This window comes from Esox lucius, chromosome 22 (assembly GCF_011004845.1).
Source record: "Esox lucius isolate fEsoLuc1 chromosome 22, fEsoLuc1.pri, whole genome shotgun sequence".
Lineage (NCBI taxonomy): Eukaryota > Metazoa > Chordata > Actinopteri > Esociformes > Esocidae > Esox > Esox lucius.
Window position 1 is genome coordinate 13,025,117 of NC_047590.1, and position 13,257 is coordinate 13,038,373.

Here is a 13,257-nt window from a genome sequence, read left to right on the forward strand (position 1 = left end):
TTTTCTTCCTCTGTCAATTTCTCTCTCTCTTTTCATTCCACTTCGTATCAGTGCCATGCTGGGTCCAACTGGGGTCTGATGAAGACTTGATTATTCTGTTAATAATCAAGTCTATATATCTGAAACAGGCAGACAGGGAATCAGGAAGGCAGGCAGGCAGACTGACCAACTGATTGATTGGCTGATTGGGTGGCTGACTGTTTGATTGAGAGTATGTATGTGTTTGTGCTTGCATGTTGTCTGTAGGCCACAGACAGAAGTTGGAGGACGTGAAGCCAGGAGCTTTGGCCTTCTCTGAACGTCTGAGCGAGCTGGAGCAACTAAGGCGAAGCTCCATTAGGGGCACACCTCCTCACCACCATCACCACGCCCCCACGCCCAACCCCCGACCCGCTCTGAACCCAGCCCAGTTCACCAGCTCCACACACCACACACATATACCAGGTGAGTTTTCTATAATGGTACCACAAACATATACCAGATATGTCTTCACTAATGGCACCACACGGATACCAGGTGAGTCTTCTCTAATGGTACCACACAGATACTAGGTGAGTCTTCTCTAATGGTACCACACAGATACCAAGTGAGTCTTCTCTAACGGTACCACACAGATACCAAGTGAGTTTTCTCTAACGGTACCACACAGATACCAAGTGAGTTTTCTCTAATGGTACCACACAGATACCAAGTGAGTCTTCTCTAATGGTACCACACAGATACCAAGTGAGTCTTCCCTAATGGTACCACACGATACCAAGTGAGTCTTCCCTAATGGTACCACACAGATACCAAGTGGGGTCTTCCCTAATGGTACCACACAGATACCAAGTGGGGTCTTCCCTAATGGTACCACACAGATACCAAGTGGGGTCTTCCTTAATGGTACCACACCACACAAGATACATAGTAACTGTCATCAACTGGTGAACCCACTGGAGTTATGCCTCTATGTATACAGAAAACATCACTCAAACTTTGTTTTGTTTTTCTACTTATTTTAGTGATTTTACTCTGGGTTTGGAAAGATTAGGTCTTCCTCTTTTGTGGTTTTAACCAATCCTATTGCGGTTAGTATTTGGCGCAAAAGCCTCTGACACACATTGCCGCAGTTTCTGTTCCTCTTCTACTCCTCAGAAGTGGTGTGTCTGTATGTGTGTGTATGTGTGTGAGTGTGTGAGTGAGTATACATAGACCGTTGTAGTGAGGAAGCAGGCCAGGGAGGAGAGGAGGAAGTGAGAGTCAGCTGACAGGAAGTAGAAGTGTGTGAAAAACCCCTAATTTAAAATCTAATCACGCAATATGCTACACAAGTGACTAGTCAGTCACTGGCAACTTCAGTCGAAAAACAGTATAACATTAAATGAACAGGGGCCTATTTTTCTCAGAATAAACAGTCTCATCAAATGTGACAAATGACAGGCAAAGTATTCATTGTTTCATCACACTCTACTGACCTGCTACAGTCAGGAGCCTGTTGGGTCATTAGTAGAAGGAGTTTTCTCCCCACAGCACTGATTCCACAAACTGTATGGTCGAGCGACCAGTGTAAAAACAGGAGGCGTGCAATAGAAATAGAGGGAGCTGTATCTTTGGACAGAGGGAGGTGGGTCCTGGGACAGAGGGAGGTGGGTCCTGGGACAGAGAGAGGTTGGTAGTAGGATAGAGGGAGGTGGGTCCTGGGACAGAGGGAGGTTGGTCGTGGGACAGTGGGAGGTGGGTCCTGGGACAGAGGGAGGTGGGTCCTGGGACAGAGGGAGGTTGGTCGTAGGACAGAGGGTGGTGGGTCCTGGGACAGAGGGAGGTTGGTCCTGGGACAGAGGGAGGTTGGTCGTGGGACAGTGGGAGGTGGATCTTTGGACAGTGGGAGGTGGGTCCTGGGACAGAGGGAGGTGGGTCCTGGGACAGAGGGAGGTTGGTCGTGGGACAGTGGGAGGTGGGTCCTGGGACAGAGGGAGGTGGGTCCTGGGACAGAGGAGGTGGGTCCTGGGACAGAGGGAGGTGGATCTTTGGACAGTGGGAGGAATAGAGAGACAATAAAAGAAGTATAGAAGAGGGGAGGCAGAAAGAGAGAAGCTGGCCAGTCCTTCCTGCCTAGTGTCTCTGATCCTGAGGCCAGAAATAGCATAGGGAGCACTGCCAGCGGAAACCGTTATTAAGTCATTCAAGACCTCTCTTTGCCTCTCTCTCTTTCCCTCTCTCTCTTTCCTTCTCTCTTTCCCTCCTACTTTTCTTTTCATATTTGTGAAAATCAGAGGCAGCTGTAGCCATGGGGAGCGTGTGTTTCACTTTGTGTGTGTGTGTGTGTGTGTGTGTGTGCGTGCGGGCGTGCGCGTGTATTCCCAGTCTGGCTGTCTGTATGTGGCGTGCCAGGGTGGATTGGCATGCTGTCAGTGTTGGGCTGCCCTGAGGCAATGGGCTTTGTGTGATTGAGTGAGTGGGTAGGTGAGTGAGTGAATATGGGTATGTGCCTTCTCCATCAAGATTGTGCCAGCCTAGGCCACCTGACTCATTCTATTAGCCTTATCTGTCTGAATGTAATGACGGACACCCAGAATTAAGTCTTGCGTAATTGCTTCAGATCCATGATTGTGTTCCGCGAAAGGCCATTGCCAATACAAAAGCTGGGAGCCAGTTACGGGCCAAATAACCCCCCCTTCAAAACGTTGAGAGCACCTGCGAAATCATGCTTTATCCAAATGATCAACAAACAATCTTCGCATCCCAAAGTCTGTCCCACAGACGGGAAGAGACATAATTACAGAGACTTTCAAACGTGAAATTGTCAGTGGTGACATCATTTGCCACAGTGTGAGTGAATGTAAAGCCTACATTATATGTGTCGGTGAGTGTGTGTATATGTCTTCCACTGTGTGAGTGAATGTAAAGCCTACATAATGTGTGTCAGCGAGTGTGTGTATTTGTCTGCATGTGTGTGGGAATGCAGTAAAAATGAATGAGCCACAGCAGCACCGGATACACAGACCCGCCTCCAGCCACCCACCCAGCCATGTGTGACTCCTGCCCCAGATCAGAGCTCCGGTGCCTGGGGAGGGGAGCCAAGAAAGGAGGGGGTCTTGGCACCGGGCCTAGGCCTCACTGTTTAGTTCTTGGGGGAGCTGGCTGCACTTTAAAAGGCCATTGACGTCTTGGCTGCTGTGTGCAATTTGCTTTCCTCCTCTGTCTGCTGAGTGTGTGGGACAGACATGCACGCACACACACACACTCTTGTCTCTAGGTCTGCGGGCGATCACTGGCGTTTATTGGACCAGAGGGAAAAGGACTGACTGCCTAAGAGCTTGCACACACACACACACACACACACAGAGTCGCCTACTTCCTACGCCCCCACACTGGTCTAATCACTTCCTCTCCTCTCTGTCTCCATCTATGACCATCTCTCTCTACATCTTTCCACAATGTCTACACCCTCTCATCCTCTCTTCATTCTCAACTCTTCCCCATCACTCAGTCTCTACCCTTCACTCCAGCCTCAGAATTCACACAGATCATTATTTCTACTGTGTTGCGTGGTGTCCCAGCTCGGGCCAGGTGTAGGGGGGAGAGGGCGCAGGTGCTGAGTATTTTAAACACTCACATAAAATGACTTCACACACATCCCTCTACAATCACATCCGGTATATATCTGCAATGTTTAAGATTCTACCTGTTAAGCAGATGCTGGAGTGTAACAAGTTGTGTGTGTGTTTGTGTGTCTGTGGGGATTGGCTTCGGCAAAAGGCACATTTCCACTGAACTGGTATAAAGTATCTCTTTCGTTCTATCCTTTCAGACTCCAGGCAGATGCAGACATCTCCATCCTGGTCCTATGAGCAGTCCTACCCCTACCTGGGCCAGATAACCACGCCCACTGTCCATTCAAACACGCCCATCTCGCCCAGCCGCTCTTCCCTTGGCGACCTGTCTTGCCGCCTCTCAGGTAGCACATGTGTAAAATTCACTGACCTGTAGTGTCCTCAGACGGTCACATCTCTAGCATTTAATACCTGCCCTCTGACCTTTTCCCCTACAGGCCCCGACCTCACAGCATTCAGTGACCCCCGTATGTCCTTGGACCGCCCGTTCTCCTCTCTGGCCTCGCTGCCCGACAGCCGATACTCTGACCCTCGCATGCACTACCCAGCTGGGGCCTTTACCTACACCCATACTCCCGTATCCAACGGCGCCATCGGACTCGCCATGGCGACAACCCCTGCCGGTCGCTACCCAACCTATCTCCCTCCGCCCTACCCCACAAACACAACCCAGGGCCAAGGTGGACCGTTCCAGGCCGGCTCCTCCCCCTATCACCTGTATTACAGCGCGGCGGCCGGGTCGTACCAATTCTCTATGATGGCGGGGGGAGGTGGGGAGCGGTCTCCTCCGAGGATACTCCCCCCGTGCACCAATGCGTCCACGGGTTCCTCCCTCCTGCACCCATCTCTGCCCAATCAGAGCGAAGGGGTGGGGGTGGAAGCGGAGGGAAGTCACAGTAGCTCCCCTGGCAATATGGTGGCAGAGGCCGTTTGGCGGCCATATTGAGTACAACAGGGGAGGTGGGGGTTGACCGATGTTTGACAGACTTGCCGGACAATGGGAATCGGCAAAGGGTTCTAGTGGAGCTTTCCCACTGGAACAATAGACTGATCATGGACAGAATTGAGGAACAGAAACAGGGTGCCATTTTACACTGAGGAGCATGCAGCACTGAACGGATTCAGCTTTGTTTTTATAAAAGGATTGGTTGCCATTGTTATGTTTGTTGTTGTTATTATGAATTACACATGCCAAAAAAAATGGCTGCATTTTGTGTGCCACAGACACCCCGTCTCCCACCACCTCTCCTTCCTTATCCCCCTCTCCCCTCTTTCGAAAAAGAGAATACTTTTAATGCAAATGGTGGCCCGCCACAGGGTGTGTCTGTTTGGTCATGTTTGTATTGGTTATGGCTGTGATATTGTCTGCACTGATACACAGTCAGCACTGTTAGGGAATGGGTTATGGCTAGGAATATAGAGGGAGTACTCTATGTACTGTATACTGTCCCACCAAAGCCAAACTGTCACAGGTTGTTTGCTTTATGATTCCTTAATTTATTCTCTCACAATACCTTTTCGGTTGCATCTCACATTGACTGTGTGTGCGTGTGTTTGCGCGCGTGTTTCTGTGTGTGTGTGTGTGTGTGTGTGTGTGTGTGTGGGTGGGTTTTATGTGTGTGTGTGAATAAGTGAGTGTGTGAGTGCAAGGTTAGAAGGGACAGATACTGCCCACAATGTCACATGATTCATAGCCTGTTTGTAAATAGTCTAACTGTAAATGATGACGTTGTCCATGTTTGATGACATCATCATTGCCTCCAATACAGTTGTCCCAGCATCAGGATGTCACAGCAGCATTGAATACAACTTTTCTCACATTTTGTTTTACTTTATGAATATAAATATTGTTGTGAAGAAAATACCACCACAGTGTTATGCATTAGTTGTCTGTTTATTTTATAAAAATGCAGTCTCTCTCTCTCTCTCTCTCTCTCTCTCTCTCTCTCTCTCTCTCTTTCTATTTTGTTTTTCCTCATCATATTGGGTGGATGGGAAATGTACTTGTTGGCACCTGAGTCTGTGCCAACACCCCCCCATCCCCCTCACCCCATGCAAACACACGTACCTACACTCACCGCCTTCTGCTATTCCTGACCCAGGAAGAATTTACACAGGCAACCAGACAAGCGCTGGCCTGCCCTCTCTGCCAATCTAAACTCCCAGACAGACAAACACACTGATATGGGCATGTGCATTGTAGACAGGCACAAAGACTTTTTCAAATGTAAATACAAATGGATATGGGCACATTTACAAAATTTTTCTCTCTTGTTCTTTCATTTGAGCTCACACATACACACACACAAACGCAAACTCTCTCTCTCTCACACACACATATACAGACACACACACGCACACAGGGCTAAATAAAGGCAGACCTGTCCAGACAGTGAGTACACAGTGCGTGGCTGTTAGGTTTGTGTTATAATCCTACTCCAGGACTCAAGCCAAGACCCATAAAATCACAATCTCCAGGAGGACATAGCTGCAAAGTGGGAGAGAGGAGACACTGAAACATGGTCTACAAGAACACAACCAGTATTCAATAACAATCTACACTACAGCCAATACAATATTTTTATTAAACCATATAACACCAAGGAGTTCATCCAGGTATTCAGAATATGTCCCATACAGGTTTAAATCCGTTGTGTTTGAACTACAAATACAGTTAAACCAATCTACTTTACGTAAGAAAGAATCCACAAATGGGCTTAAATTGTCATCCAGGACGAAAAACATTTTTGTATTCGACCTTCAACAAGAATCCTTTGCAAATTGCGCCATCTAGTGACTGCTATCTGTGTTACATTGACTACGGACTGACTTAAGTGCAGGTGGAATGAGCAACAGGTCTAGCTTTAAATAAAGGCCGCAATGAAACCATCTTTTTAAAACCTGAATGCTTGCCCTGAGAACAGTAAAGTCATTAATATAAACACAATATCAGACGGAATTTGTAAGAAAGAACAAATAATTTGTTATTGGACCATGGCGATTGATATAGATTTTATTTTTTCAAAAATACATATTGGGCAGGGGAACACGGACACAGGGAACTGTGATACAAGGCAATAGTTTATTTTATCTATGAAGTAGGCTAGACTAAATTTGGGGTAACCTGGAAAATCTTAGCTTTGCTGTTAGCAGGACAAGTCAGAAAACGACAAATAGATAATGTCTGCTCGCTCATTGCTGGTCTGCTCCGGTTTGCTCCCCAAAGACAGACATTGTCTGTGTGATGATTTTCAAAGCCAAAAGCTTATTTGCCAACCTTGATTACTGTTAAGACAACAAACTCTTCACCCAAATGACAGTCCAAAGAATCGATTGACAAATTCGTTGACCCCTGAAAACTGTAAGAATTATCGACAGACACGTTTATTGGATTCGGTTCACCTTTGAATGTGATTGATCACCAACACTAATGATGATAAATGCCAAGACATCGCTGACAAGTTTAGCATATGTACTATTAATCACTTTGACAAGAGGAAAGAGTAAGATGGGTCGCTGATTTGTGGTAAAAAAAAAAAAAAAAGGTAAGCTGGAAGAGGATATCAAGAAAATATTATTAATTAAAACATGAATGCAATAAATCATAAATAGATACGGTATATAACTTAAATGTATGAAGAAAATATAAATGATATAGAAGAACTGCAGATTTAAAAAATCAAGTTAGGTATCATCAGCCAGAGGATGGAGCCAAAGGTACAAATGTTTTTCTCTAAAACTCCTCCCTTAAATTTTAAGCGGGCACTGACGTTACAGGCACGTCACGCGCGAAATTTGTTTTGTTTGAAAGGGTCTACTCTTTCAGAAGGTAATAGACTGGAGAAGAACACGGTGATATATCGGCTTTAGTGAACTATTTTAACATTTTCGGAACAAACATTTTATTTTCCTTACAATATGTCACAGCAAGCCGGTTACTCACCCAGTTTCAAAAGACCGGCTGAAATCCTCCGAATGAGGAGGAAAAGAGCCCGCAGCGAGGGTGTCAGTTCTGGCGGACGAGGCTCCATGTCCAGGCCCATTGAGAGTGCCACTATATCTGGGGTTAGGCCATTCTCCCCGGGGCCGCTGTTCGGCCAGGGTCTCTCTGGTGGTGGAGTGAAGCGGAGAAACCCTTTCGCCAGCATCGAAAACACCTTTTGCACCCCGGCGAAGAAGAAAATATTTATTTACACCGATGAAGACACCGACTCGGTCAAGTCGGGCGGCTCTGCGCCTGCCGGAGCGGAGGAGGGAGAGAAGTCGACTACAACAAAAATTGTCCCCGCTGTTGGTGCGCTGCCATTCAGTGAACGACTACTCGAAGCAGAAAAACAAAGCATAGACGTGGTATGATCATGGCACTTCAGTACATAATGTTAATGCATAATGTTAGGGGATCAACCATGCTGTTACAACGAGATAACCATAATAGTTTGCTAACATTACTGTAGTTAGCTAGTTATCTAGTTAGTCAGCTAAGGTCGTTAGCTTTAAGTTACAGTACTGTAAGCCATTACTTTTTCAGCAAACTTACCAACACCGATATCTTTATCTAGCCACTACTTTACTGTACAGTACACGAACAAGATGCGGCTGGCTGTATACAGTAGTAACTACAGTAGCAAACTAGATAACGTTAGTTATCCAAATAATTAATGTTAGTATAGTGTACATTATAAACCTGGTGGTTCGAATGCTGATTGGCTGAAAATAGTGGTTCTGTGTTTTATGTACCTCTGCGTTGTGCCTAAGAACAACCTTTTACCATCGTACAGTATTGGTCATATTAACCGCAGTGCTTAGAAATGAACATGTTGAAAAACAAACAGGTACAGTACATGAGTAGTGTTGGTCTAGACTACAAACATCTACAGAATTTAGTCTTTTGGGTGTTTCAAGCCTCACATAGTTGATCCATGAGGGATTTGTCAGTGGAGATAGGTCTGTTGTCCAGTGTCAGGCAGGCAGAACATTTCACTCTTAAAGCGAAGGTGGCATCAGTGTCTCACTGGCACCTTGTTGTCACCACTGACTAACCGCAAGTTCTCTGGTGTTTTCCAATAATTCCTGTCACACTATGGTCATTTCACACCACCGCTTAGTTTCTTTTCCTGTTTTCTCAGCTGCAGAAACCAGAATCTGTCTCTGAGGATGACCCATGCTATGAAGAAGATGCAGACTTGTTCCAAGTTGGGAGAACTCCCATATTGGAGGTGAGTTGATATTTTTCCAATCCATTGGAGTCAAGGTTATTTCATGGAGGTCAGGTTTTAGTGACTTTCAACCTCCACAAATGCCACTCATTGGAACACATCATATGTTAAACTGCACACTGATGAGTCACAGCTCAGGTTTAGAAAGGAAGTGAAGGCCTTCCGACCCCTGCACCTGGCCCTCCCTGGAATGAGTTTGACCCCATCTCTAATCCCACTCATCACGTCCATTTTACTCAACTGCTACTATGTGCTGCTTTTGCGGCGCACCTTTCCTCTCTAAATAGGGTCAACAGATCATGATTGTGTTTTATTTTGGGGCTAAGTCATTGTGTTCTCCTGTGTGACAGAGCCCCCAGGCTGGTACAACCACCTGTACAGCGCCTCCTGTGTGTGGGGAGTACCCCGCAGACTGGAGCCTGAAGACACGGCTCCTCTTCACCTCCCAGCTCCCCTTCTCTTGGGCTGAACAGCCCAAAGCCACAGAGGAGGCCCAGGGCCTCATCCAGAACTGTCGAGGAGAATACTCGGCTATCGCACCGAGCATAGAGGTACTGTTTCCTGCGCCGCAAAATCTTCCCCGCTAACGGGAAAACAATCGTAGATTTTGTCTGAGGTGCAAGCACGTTGCCGTTTGGCTCGGCTGTAATGTTACTAGCTGTGGTGAAAAATTCAGCCATAAGGTAGCTAGTCTCCTAGGCATAGCCTGCAAACACTTTTCTACACTGTTTTGTGACTCATATATGTTCGTCCATATTGTTTTCCTTGTTCAAAATGTATTGAATGGCCCAATTAAGCCTCACAATGAATGAGGAGTTAAAGCAAAGGTGGCATCAAATCTCGGTTGGTCACACAAGGCTTTGGGCAGTGCAGGCGTGTCGCTCGCCTTTTAAAGAGGTGAAAAGGTACTATAAAGTAAAATGAGTTCATGCAAATTGTGATTTATACCAGACTACTGAGGTTGTCGCCATTTTTCTGACATTTTGTTTCACAGCTGGATTACAAATCCCTATTTCAATCGTGCTCAGCAGTGACACAAACAAAATGTGCGTGTAGCCTACCAGAGTAGTGTGTTGGAAGATTGTTTAGACCTGTGTGAAATCAGTGGAAACCAGAAATCATATAATGTGAGGGTTTCATTATATTGCTTGTGTATATGCTTGTTTTAAACTGTTTAAGTTTAAAACACATCGACTAGCGAATTCAGATTGCTACAGTATGTAATCAGAATCAAGCTGGTGAGCTGGAAATGTTGGAAAACTGTCTGTAATGTCCCATGTTACTTGTTAATTGGAATACATTTATTCCCTCAGAAAGCGTGTAATGTACTCTTCTCTGTTTGGGTTTTATGGTGTAATTGGCTGGTTAAAAAAAATTGGCTGGTGAATTTTTAATATACCTGTCACAGTGGGTAGTGAACCAAAAACTGGCCAATGTTGTGGTGTTTTCAACTCCTATCCACTGCTCCTGTATTATAATAAACAAACATGTCTTAATATTTGTTGGCCAGATTGTGTGTCCCCCCCCACCACACACACACACAGCAGTACTACCTGAGGAGTACCAACGACACAGATGACCCTCATGGCCCCTTTTGTGTGATTCCTCCAGGACCCTCGGCTGTGTCCTGAGCTGAGGTGTGGGTTCCAGCAGTGTCTGCAGTACTGGCAGCACCCGTCCATATCCTGGCTCTCACTGTTCCCCCGGATAGGCGCGGAGAGGAGCTTCACTGGCCAGAACGTCCCCTGGGCCCAGGACATGGCTCTGCAACAGAGCCTTATGAGAGAATGGTGAGGGGGCGTCAGGGGGAGGAGCGAGCTGTGACGGTGGGTTTTTCAGTTGCTTGGAGTCTTTAAACTGAACCTGCGATTTCCCCCCCCCCCAGGTCAGGGAGTCTGTCCTCCCTCTACAGCCTATTGAAGGCCAGGCTGTGTCCGTATTTCTATGTGTGTTCCTACCAGTTCACTGCCCTGTTCCGAGCCTCAGGGTTGGCTGGCAACAGCAGCATCACTGCGCTACTTAGTCCCACCACCAGGGGTCTCCGGGAGGCCATGAAGGCTGACGGTGAGATGGACATAAAACATCAACAGCCATCCAGTTTATGGGTGATGTCAAGTTGGTTCGAAAAACATGCATATAAAGCGATATGGCTGTTCTAAATGTTGAAACCCTTTTCGTCAAAATCTGTCGGTGTAGGTATTGAGTATACACTCCCGTTACTGGAACGCAAGAGCAAGGACCAAGGATTGTCGGGAAACGACAAATCGGCCAGAAAAGAGGAGAGCGATTCTGAGGCCAGTGATGAGGAAGATGATGATGATGATGATGGTGGGCTCTCCTGGCTGATGGAGATGGGTGTGCAGGATAAGATCAAGAAACCAGACAACATCTCCATTCAACTGCACAAAGAGCGTAGCTCGGTGTGTTTAGACCACAAGCCAGAGTCCGTAGTGTGCGTCTCGGGAACACACACCTTCACTCTCATCAACTTCCTCATCAACTGCAAGAGCCTGGTGGCCGGGGCTGGATCTCAGGCCGGCCTGCCTCCAACCCTACTGGCCCCAACGGCCTTCAAAGGGGCTACGCTACACTCGCTCAAGGTGAGGAACACACACACACACATCTTTGAAGCTTTACTTCAAAAGCAAACCCCCCCCACATGAACCAAAACAAATTACCAAATAAAAAGAGAAATATACACTCCTTTACAGTTTTTGTGACATAACAAAGCCTATTTGAAAAGCAAAGGGGCCTCATTCCGCGCTGGTCTCTGCGTCTCAGGCACGCAGTGTGAAAGTCAAGACGCAGGTGCGCACTGGGTTCCAGGACGTGTGCAGTCTGGAGGTGACGGGACCCATAATGCCTCACTCTCTCCACGCGCTGACCCGCCTGCTCCGGCCCGCTCAGAGAGGAGGCTTCAGCACGGTGCTATACACACATGAACCCTCCGCGGTCCTCAACACACACACTGCCACGGAACAGGTCGGTCACACCACTACAGTAACGGACTGGCGCCAGCCCCTCGTTTCATTTCTGACCATTAAAGTGAGTCTCATTGTAAAAGACCTGAATATCCTTTGTCCTGATTGGTCTGTATCGCCCTTCTCCTCCGTCTTAGGCTGAGCTGGCTGCAGATCTGGGTGGGTGTGGTCTTCATCCCAGCACTGTCCAGCAGCTCCAGGTGCCCTCTACCCTGGGCAAGTCTGCCCTCCGACAGCTCCATATGAACAACTACTCCTACACGTGGAAGTCCTGAAAACCAGGGGAATATCTCGCCATTTGGGACGGCCTAAGGACCCTCAGTCTGCCTGGTTAGACCTGACTGATTCTACACCGCCCCTCATCATGTCTCTCAAGTCTCTTCAGAAATTCAGGGATTATTCCCTGACTGGCCCCTGCACTGTAAAACAAAGGCTGATTAGGAATGGAGCTCTTGTTGACTAACAATTCCTGTTTTGGCTGTAATGAGATGGATTTGGCTAGAGCAGCCTAGTGTGGGTAGTTTTAGACACTGCCCTACCATGTTGTTTTAAAACACTTTTATTTATGTTTTAAAAAGTTTTATTTCAACAGAATGTTTATCATTTTTATGGTGATGTTTGTAGTTTTGGCATTTTAATAGATTAAATGAATGTATGATTGTTAATAATTATTCCTTAATGCTTTACTTTTTGGGAGGCCCAAACCCAGATTGACCCCTATGCACTTGTGGAGATCTGAGAGGGTATAACCAGTGGAAGAAATCCAACCCAAATCTCATGCTGACATGTGACAAGGTTTAAATTCTTACTGACTGATCTAGTAATGTGTGTTTTATAGGAAGTGGTCTATATTCCTTCTGATATTTTACTTTAGTATTGTATTTTATTTTCCCATTCATTTGCATTATACATTAAGTTAAAATATTGTTTTAAGATGGATATACCGTTAATGTTTAGCAATGCAATATGGAATTTCCAGACACTCCCTCAATTATGAAAAATAATTAGAAATTACAGTAAATTTGATCTTTAGCAGTGTATTGCAAACCAATTGGGGTACGGACTTGCCTTCAGATAGTTTCATGTCCTTTTAACAGCAGGCTACCTGGGCTGTGTAGGCAGAGTGCAATATTCTGGACAATAAATAAATTGATCCTGGAAAGATTGCATGGTTCTCTATACTCCTCTATGCCAGAAACAGACATGTCTCTTCTTAACACCTCTGCTTGAATTCTCAATGTTCCAAAATTACCCTAAGCAAAGCTATGATCTGCAAAATTGCATGATGTTCCATGAGAAATGTGAAGATGAACTAGAACAGTGGGAAAGGTAAGGGACAATTTATCCCAGGATTTTCACTCTTTTTCAATACAGATACAAATTGGTTACATTACTTGTAGGATGTATGAATGAATGAGATTGATCGAGGATGGAAGACTGGGTAATTTCAATGTACAGTATTTC

The 13,257-nt window shown here is 46.2% G+C and overlaps 2 protein-coding genes across 9 annotated transcripts in view; both read left to right on the forward strand.

Moving 5' to 3' along the window:
- The window catches only part of runx1 (RUNX family transcription factor 1), a 36,375-nt gene extending 30,912 nt beyond the window's left edge, over positions 1 to 5,463 (forward strand). For 6 of the 8 annotated variants that reach the window (XM_010886189.5, XM_010886192.5, XM_020042205.3 and 3 more), the window contains 3 exons: positions 247 to 444; positions 3,794 to 3,940; positions 4,034 to 5,463. In XM_010886189.5, coding sequence (XP_010884491.3) covers positions 247 to 444; positions 3,794 to 3,940; positions 4,034 to 4,542 — 854 coding nt within the window. In that variant the 3' untranslated portion in view covers positions 4,543 to 5,463. The remainder of the gene's footprint in view (positions 1 to 246; positions 445 to 3,793; positions 3,941 to 4,033) is intronic. The other 2 variants (XM_010886193.4, XM_010886195.3) reach the window with 1 other exon arrangement.
- A 1,873-nt stretch (positions 5,464 to 7,336) lies between these two features.
- On the forward strand, positions 7,337 to 12,958 carry LOC105019776 (DNA replication fork stabilization factor DONSON). Its single transcript, XM_010886187.4, has 8 exons — positions 7,337 to 7,946; positions 8,723 to 8,812; positions 9,163 to 9,363; positions 10,424 to 10,602; positions 10,698 to 10,876; positions 11,009 to 11,412; positions 11,594 to 11,794; positions 11,931 to 12,958. The coding sequence occupies exons 1-8, from the start codon at positions 7,515 to 7,517 to the stop codon at positions 12,066 to 12,068; spliced, it is 1,824 nt and encodes a 607-aa protein (XP_010884489.2). The 5' UTR covers positions 7,337 to 7,514; the 3' UTR covers positions 12,069 to 12,958.
- The last annotated feature ends 299 nt before the right edge of the window (positions 12,959 to 13,257 follow it).